Source organism: Oreochromis aureus, linkage group 22 (assembly GCF_013358895.1).
Source record: "Oreochromis aureus strain Israel breed Guangdong linkage group 22, ZZ_aureus, whole genome shotgun sequence".
In the NCBI taxonomy this organism is placed as follows: domain Eukaryota; kingdom Metazoa; phylum Chordata; class Actinopteri; order Cichliformes; family Cichlidae; genus Oreochromis; species Oreochromis aureus.
In genome coordinates this window covers 35,604,695-35,613,641 of record NC_052962.1, presented here as the reverse complement: position 1 = coordinate 35,613,641, position 8,947 = coordinate 35,604,695, and the positions used below count along the sequence as shown (strand labels likewise).

The 8,947-nt window shown below is 38.8% G+C and overlaps 2 gene segments (V, D, J or C); both read left to right on the top strand.

Moving 5' to 3' along the window:
* The first annotated feature begins 278 nt into the window (after positions 1-278).
* LOC120435640 lies at positions 279-5,878 on the top strand. The segment is given in 2 exon segments: positions 279-288; positions 5,571-5,878. Coding segments are annotated over 2 exon segments (318 nt in total).
* A 2,385-nt stretch (positions 5,879-8,263) lies between these two features.
* Positions 8,264-8,947, top strand: LOC116334337. The segment is given in 2 exon segments: positions 8,264-8,429; positions 8,640-8,947. Coding segments are annotated over 2 exon segments (360 nt in total).

The following is an 8,947-nucleotide window of genomic DNA, read 5'->3' as shown; positions in this document are numbered from 1 at the left end:
ATAACATTGCTGATTTAAATGTCTATCATGAATTGGATCTAAAGTAACATCTGAAATGATATGTGTCAGTCGAGGTAAAACTCAGAGTGAGTCTATGGATTTATTTTTTTTTACATTTGGGTTCAGTGTACCACCTTCATCTGTATCTCCACTTTCTTTTGTCTCCAAAATATTTGTATGTAATGGTCAAACTTTACGCTGTGATTTAATGAACCTGTAAGTTTTATTCCATTGGCAGGTTAACTGGCATGAAGCTGGTTATAACTGTTCTTGGTGTCATGGTCCAGAGTCTGTGGACTCCGTGTTTATGTTTAAGTTTATTAATCTTCTGTGGTTTTGTTTATTTTGGGTTGTTTTTTTATGATTATCCCTAGTGTTTTGTGTCCTTTGTACTCCTGTTCCATGTTTCACGTTCCTATGTTCTGTCTCCGCAGTCTGTGTCAAGTTTGCCTGTGTAGAGTTCAGTCGGTGTGTTTCCTGTTTTATTTTGAAGGTCCGTGTCTCTTGTCAGTGTTTCTAGTTTCGCTTCCCCTTGTCTGGTTATGTCCAATTAATCCCAGCAGTGTCTCCCTCCTGTCTCCCGTTCCCTGATTGCCCTGTGTATTATTTAAGTCCTGTGTTTTCTGGTGTGCGTTGCTGGTTTGTCTGTGTGGTTCCCCGGCATCTCTGTTTGTGTCTCAAGGTTTCAGGTTTGTTTTACTCTTAGCTTTCCCAGTTTAGGTTTTGTCAGTTCTGTTCTCGCCACCCTCGCCTTTTGTTGTATGTCATCCTCCTCAATAAAGCTCACTCACATCAGCAGTGCCTGCATCTTGAGTCCTTTAATAATTCCCACACGGCTTACCTCGCAAAACGTGACACTTGGATGTTAAGATTATTGGTCTCAGTACTTTGATGCTATGTTGGTATGATTATTTAGCACTAAGTCAATCGCAGCGGCCATAATCTTCCATGATAGTTAAGTTAAAGGACTGTTCTACTGTTTAGCTTAATTGATGCTAGCTTTACCATATTCATGCAGCAACTATTAGCAACTTATAAGACGTGCGCTATGAAGGAAATTTATGGTCTACAGTGACCCCTTGTGGACATTGTGAGATATCACTTGTGTCGAGAAGATGACGTTATTGTGATTATAACGTCATCTACTAATTATATAATTGCCTGTTTCTGTTTCCAGAAAACCATACTCATAGTTTTACGTAGACTATGAAGCAATAAGTTCAATAATGGCTGCAATGAACTTTGCTTAAGCCTGGCAACCACTTAAATATAAAGAATTTGTCTGTGGGCATGGCTGGACTGGCCATTGGGCATACCGGGTGGGCCGATGTTTTTTGTTTGTTTGGGTTTTTTTTTTGTTGGGTTTTTTTGTAATGGCATAAACAAAGAAAGGTGGTGGATTGGCCAATGTGTCATTATCGACTCTGGGCTGCACCAGTTACAGCCGAGGAGGTTGGATGCACCCACCCCCTTGCTTGGGCAACGGCTCTTAAAGCAATCGTATCACAGACAAACAGAAGAAAATGGTGCTGAAGGGACAAGGAACATGATTTGTCCCGTACTTCAGCTAGAATGACAAAAGACACAAAGCTGGAGTTATTCTGTGTCTTTACGCTGCACAGCTGCCTCTTCTCTCATTCTCCACCCCTCCTTCTCCTGTTGCTAGTTCAATCGGTCGGGCCCCTTCCGGGGGTGGGGGGCCCTCAGGCCTCGAGCCTCTGGGTCTGGGGCTCGGTCCACTCTGGCGCAGCTGACCGCCAACTGTGCAGCCCCCTCTGGCTCTCTCCTCAGCTCTTCCCAGGTGGGTGGCACCGTTGCCCCTCTGATGGTCCTCCTTGGGCTCTCGCACTCTGGGGTCTCTGGATCTCTGGGGCCTGGATCTCCTCCATGCCTGCTTCATAGCCCCTGGGGGACGGGGCTACGGCTCCCCACATCCTCTAGCATGGAGAAACCTTACATTGAGAAACCCTTTGAATACAAGCACGGTCATCCACACAGGTGTGCACACAGGTGTTCAAACTACACCTTTCTTGTCTGCAAGAAATCAACAGAAATCATCCTGACTCAGACTCCTAAAGCTCAGTAAAGCCAGTTCAGGTGTTCGTGATGACGTTGCGTGGTATCTTCAGAAATCTGGGGAAGCTCCTAAACTGCTGATTCATGATGCTACCATCATGAATCATTTCTGGTCGTTTCAGTGGGAGTCAGTCTGGAACTGACTTCCCTTTGACCATCAGTGGAATTAGGCTGAAGGGGCAGGAGTTTATTACTGTCAGCAGCATCACAACTACCCACTCACACAGTGAAACAACACTGTACAAAAACCTCCTTCAGCTGGAGAGGAAATGAAAAGAGGAAAATCTAAATCAGCAGCTGCTCAGAGACGTAAACTATTTCATCATTTGATAATAGCTTCAATTCTAACATTTGCAGTTATTAGATTTTAAATATTTTTATATTTATGTTCAATTTTATTACACCAGATCAGAACAACAGTTACTTTAAGATGCTTTTTATTGTAGGTAAAGACCCTACAAAAATGTTCAATGAATTACCTGCAAAAACATGAATTCTGGTATAAACCATCAACAAATAAAATTTATGACTACTATATCTCTGGTTTCTCGAGAATAACTCCAAATATTAAGCTTCTGATAAAATGAGCCCAATTCAGACTGTTTTACAAGATACGGAAGTATGGATTAATATGGCTTTAGCTTTATACGTTATCCTGAAAGGATTTTAAATAATAATGTATAATGTGTCAGACTCATTTTTAAAAACTACAGTACTGTTTCAGTCTAGTGCAGCAGCATATGACCGCATTAATAAATTTATGATTCCCATTACATCCAAGCAGGGTGTGTTCTTGGTGCTTCAGATCTCATCTTCTGTCATTCTAACTTTCAAATGCTGATTCATGCGATTATATAAATCTCTTGTGTAGGTGCCTTTCTATGATTGGTGGAGAATACAAAAGGCCACTATGATTTTATTGTAGAAATACAGATTGGTTACCTAAGTGGAGAAGACATATAAGATGACGCTGTCATGCCGCGTGTGTGTGTGTGTGTGTGTGTAATAAAATACAGGTCAAATAACTGCATCAAGATGAGAAATTATGAAAAGCAAATAGCTAATATAACATTAACTTGGCTTTTATTCTTTAAAAAATATATTAAATGTGGAAATAACAATGTAGTCAGCCATTTCAAATTATATAACACAGATTTTTTAATTTCGGTTGGGCTTATTACGTTTTCCTATTTTAAGGTGTATTTGTTAAACTCGAGTACTCAAAGAACATGTTTACTCATTAGATTTTTATTATTTTTAGAACAGACAGCAGACCCAAAAGGATCAATGTAGAGGCATTTGTTATGAGTTTTCTATTCATGAGATGGAACATTTTTTATTGTTTTCGTTTTAACGAAAACAACGGTAAAAGCAACAAAGAGACAAAGATTGTTACGGCACGCAAACAGAGAGCAGTACCACAAGAAAAACGGCAACAAAGACTCAGTGATTGGTCTCAGAGATACTGAGGAGAGACCAGTGTTCCCAGTCCTGATGTCAGAGTCTGGGAGCCCCACTGGTCTGCAGTGAGCGTCAGGGTGCTGCTCCAGCTGTAGAGGCCGTCATTCTGCAGCACTCCAGGAGTCCTGCTCTCCTCCCCTCTGATGCTGCTGCTGCCACTGCTGTCGCTCGTCTTCCAGGACAGACTCCAGTCTGAGGGGAAGCCCTTGTTGGCCACACACATGAGCGTGGCCTTCCCCTGGTCCAGCTCTGCACTGGAGGGACCCAGCACCTTCAGGGCGGGGCGGGTATCACCTAGGAAACACAAATCAGCTTAGAGGACAGGAACCACAAGTTTTCTGTTTCTGTCAGGTGTTTTTTCTGCTCCACAAGTCATTCACTCAGACATGGTTTCACTTCCCTTAAAGAAACCTCTCATGCATATCAGCACAGAGAGAATCATCACACAGTTTGACCTGAAATATGTTCAAACTCTGGAAACGATGTTAACACATTTACAGTAGAAGTTTTGATTCAAAGTGATTAGAAGTCTAAATTCTAAATAACTGAAGAAAATAGTGGAAACAAGTAGAGAGAACCACTCGTTACCGTAAATTGTTCCTCATTTACATTTACATTTAGTGATGCAGAATTGAAAAATAATTCTGAAAGTCTTTGATACAATAAAAATATCAATGAGTTTAAGTATTTTTTAATGTCCTGTTTTTGGAAAACAAAGAAAACTTTCATTTGTCCGAATAACAGTTGATGTGGTGGAAATTCCAAGACTGATAACAGGATGATGAACCTTTTCTTAAAAAAATATTAATTTTGCAGAGCTAATCTGAATTGCCCTGTCAAAGAGGGCAAACATCTATCTCGAAACTATTTAAAATAAAAAATACATTTCTGTCATTCAAGCATTCTAACAAGCAAAGAAAAAATCTAATATTTAATAATGAACAGAATTTAATTAACTTACTTCAACATTTAATGTCTGGTTATTCCACCAAAAGTCCACCACAGTGATACAAACTAAAAAAAAAAAAAAAAAATACATTTAAAAAAGCTCTAAGGCTGACTTACTTCCAAATTCCAGTCTGGTTCCTCCACTGAACGTGATGTTTTAATATTCAACAGCTTTAAAAATCATTCAGTTTTCTAAAGTTTTATTTATCCATAAGATAACTATTTTAGAAAGAGTACAAATAAATCTACGAAAAAGGCCTCCAAAGTAATGCTTTATTCCAATTGCATTACATTTTTCACTAATGCAGTAATGTAATGAGTTACTGTACTATTACAGTTAAAAATATGTTGTTACTGTCTGCGAGTTTCTAGGAGTGGATACACAGACATTACTTTTATTTTTCATTTATTTAGGCTTGGTCGAGGAGCTCAGATACTAATCTGAAGGTTGGTGGTTCAATCCCCATCTGCTCCAGTCTGCAAGCCAAATACCTTTGGGCAAAATTCTAACCCCGACTTGCTCCCTGATGCATCTATTCCAGGATGACTGCATGTTAATGTTAGAAAGAGCATATGTACTCAATCTGAGTGCTCAAATAGAGTAGAAAAGCACTATATATGAACCAGTCCATTTACTATTTTTACTACACAACAGGACAAGGCTGTGATGGTGAAGTGCAAAATGCTTCTAAGACAAAAAAGGCTGAATTATATTGCTAACATAACTTGAGCTCTTTGCAAGCATGTGCACAGAGAGCAGCTGACAATAACTTACCAAAGAACCCAGAGACTGTGCAAGCTGAGCTGAGCCCAGTAACCAGAGCCCGATTTTAAACAATAAACAGAGGTAATGACAGAGCAGACACAATGAGGAAAGATGACTGACTCTGTGTATTTGCATATGTGTCCTGCCTCTCTGCTCACAGCTGTTAAGAGGCCAGTGTTGATCAGTGGCTGTCCAGGTAAGGTATGAAATATGAACAGTGTATAATAGTTTTTTAAAGAAATGATTCTCTTCTGATTGATCGTCTTTCTCTGAGCTCGATTTATCTCAATAACTCTTCTTCTCTTTTTCATGTTTTCAGGTTCATCTGGAGAAATCGTCCTGACTCAGACTCCTAAAGCTCAGTCTGTTGTTCCAGGACAGACTGTCTCTATCAGATGTAAATCCAGTACAACTATAGATGATGACATTAACTGGTACCTTCAAAAATCTGGAGAAGCTCCCAAACTCCTCATCTATGATACTACATCTCGTCAGTCTGGAGTTCCAGATCATTTTCGGGCAACAGCAGTTCAGACTGACTTCACTCTGATCATCAGTGGAGTTCAAACTGAAGATGCTGGAGTTTATTACTGTCAGCAGCACAACAGCTACCCGTTCACACAGTGATACAACGCCGTACAAAAACCTCAAACAGAGGAACTGATCAACAGCTGTAGTTACACAATATACCATAAAATATACATTTTTAAATAAGGAAATATAACAATCTGAACAGATAGGGTTAACAAAAACAACATTAAAATAATTTCATTTAAATTTTTAAATATTTGTTTCTTCATATATTTTACATTTGTTATATTAAACCAACGGAATTTCATTTGATCTCTTTCAAACATTTTTATCAAATACTTTTAAAAAAATTCCAATATTCTTACCTGCTCTGTTTTGACAAAAAAATGATAAATTTTTTATTTATGTAATGTTTTCATCAATTTATTTGATATTTAATAATTCAGTACAGAGTCAAATATAAAGCATTTTTTAAATGACATAAATTAATCATCACTAGCCTTTGCTTAAATATCTCTGGTTTACATTTTTGTGGCAAAACATATGACAAAAGTTATGAGTTCAAATGAAATATGCATGACCACAGTTCATTTGTTAAGCATTGTTTTTTTCTGCCTATTGCAGATTCACATTACATCCCTTTATAAGGGTGATGCCCTGTTCTTTGATACCAAGACTAAAATATCTTTATTGTTTTGACTTTTAAAATTCACATAGTCAGAGAGAACTTTGTAAACAGTCCTTAAAACATAAAAAATGACCTGTGATTAGTGACTGAAATTTTCCTTTAGAAGTAATAATTTAAACCACTGTAACTACTGTACATAAAGTCAAAGGTTTTGCATATATGAAAGATATTTATTATTTCAAAGTCTTAAAACAGCCGTCTTTACGAAGGTAACAAAAACATTATGGATGAATCTGGAGTGTGACATTGTTAGAGACTGCAGACTGAAAGCAGGAGTGTAAAACAGTACTTCAACTGGAAAATGGGAACACTGGTCTCTCCTTAGTGACTCTAGCATGTGGGAGCACTGGGTGACCTCACAGAGATCCTCACAGAGCCCACCTTCATCCATTGGTTTCCTCTGAGCTTCAGTGAACTGTCTTTCTGCAGCACACATGGGACTCCAGAAGTTTCTGTCGTGTTTTTGTTTTTTTTTTGTTTTTTTATCTGCTCCGACAGTCACTCGCTCACACATTGTTTCACTTCCCTTTGAGAAACCTCTCATGCATCAAATCATCAACTCTGTATTACTTGGAAACAGGTACAGAGAAGAAGCCTCCATCAGTACTTAGATTCCAATCATTCTGTTTTGAATTACTTTTTCCCACTGTGCCCAGGTTTAATTGTGAATAATATCATTTAATTCACCCTAACACCAGTAAAAGTGTCACGATCCAGGTGGGATTGGATTTAGTTTTCTTCTATTTCTTGGTTTAAATCAAATCATTAAAAAACTAAATGTCCTGTGCCTCTAAAAACCATTAGAGTGATCAAAGAGCGTACCATGACCAGTTCTGACACCAACAAAAAGATGGAGTTCCTAAACTTCTCATTTACTATGCTGACACTCGAGAATCAGGGATTCCAGCTCGTTTTACAAGCAGTGGATCACACACACACACGCACGCACACACACATTTTATAAACGGTCAGTGATGTTTAAATTAATATGTATTCAAAAAATGTTTGAAACCAGATTACTTTCCCTGTCAGAGATCATGATTCATTTACGTTTGGTAATTTCTCACCTTTCACCTGTTTTGACAAAACCTGAAAGGAGCCACCAGACAGAGAATGAGAAAATGCTTAGTCAACTTTGACCTCAGGTTCACATTGGAAAATATCATTCTCAACTGTATCTTGTAAATTTGAAGATTTGAATAAAAACTAAAAACTTTCATGAAACTTCTACAGCTTCTACAGCTTCTGCTCAAAAGTCAGTTAAATACTTGAAGGTCATTTTATTGAACTGAAACGACAGATGGAACAATCTCACCACTAAGAGCTGAGGTGGAGTTTTCAGTCATAACACCTGATCTTACTCACAGGTGGAGACACATCTATCAGTGAGAAATACTACAACCTTTATGTGCTGAGTTACAGTCATAAGAATAAAAACCAGAGGAAATCTGAACTCACAAAGCTTTTTGTTTTGGGAAACTGACATGAGTTCCATTCTTGCAGCTTTTGCACATGTCCAAGACTGATGGTTGGAGTTTATTATCTCTTCTCATCTCATCATTCCTTCATGTGGTATGTTTCTCTACCCAAATCTCTACACTGTAAACACCTAAATATGTCAAACTGGTAAAAACATATTGTTACTAATCACTTGTAAAAAGACCACAGTATAAAACGGCAAACCAGAATATTTTTTTTTGATAAACTACAATTCACTGTCAGAACATTCAATATCCTCAATATGTAATAATGTAAAGTGGAAATGCCTTCAGTACTGAGTGTGAAACAGCTGACTGACTCTGTGTGTTTGCATATGTGTCCTGCCTCTCTGCTCACAGCTGTTAAGAGGCCAGTGTTGATCAGTGGCTGTCCAGGCCTTTCAGAGCCACTCACACACCAGCAGCACAATGATGATGTCACTGACTCTACTGCTGGCCACCCTGGGGCTCCTTGTTCAGGGTGAGACTCTCTGTGAAAACTTTGCTTCAGCATGCAGCCAGGTTCACCACAATGATGTTCTGCTATGATGGAGAAACTCTGAAACAAGCAGCACTGACCTTCTTCCATCTGTTCTCCATGTTAAACAAATGATCCTCTAATGTTTGGATGTTGATAATTTTTCTCCAAACTGAAATTGTCTCAGTCTTCTCCTCTTTTACTTGTTTTCAGGTTCATCAGGAGAAATCACCCTGACTCAGACTCCTGGATCTCAGTCTGTTGTTCCAGGACAGACTGTCTCTATCAGATGTAAAGCCAGTTCAAGTGTTACCAATGATTTGCAGTGGTATCTTCAGAAATCTGGAGAAGCTCCCAAACTCCTCATTTACAATGCTAACAGTCGGTACTCTGGAGTTTCTGGGCGTTTCAGTGGGAGTCAGTCTGGAACTGACTTCACTCTGACCATCAGTGGAGTTCAGGCTGAAGATGCAGGAGTTTATTACTGTCAGCAGGATTACAGCCGCCCGTTCACACAGTGA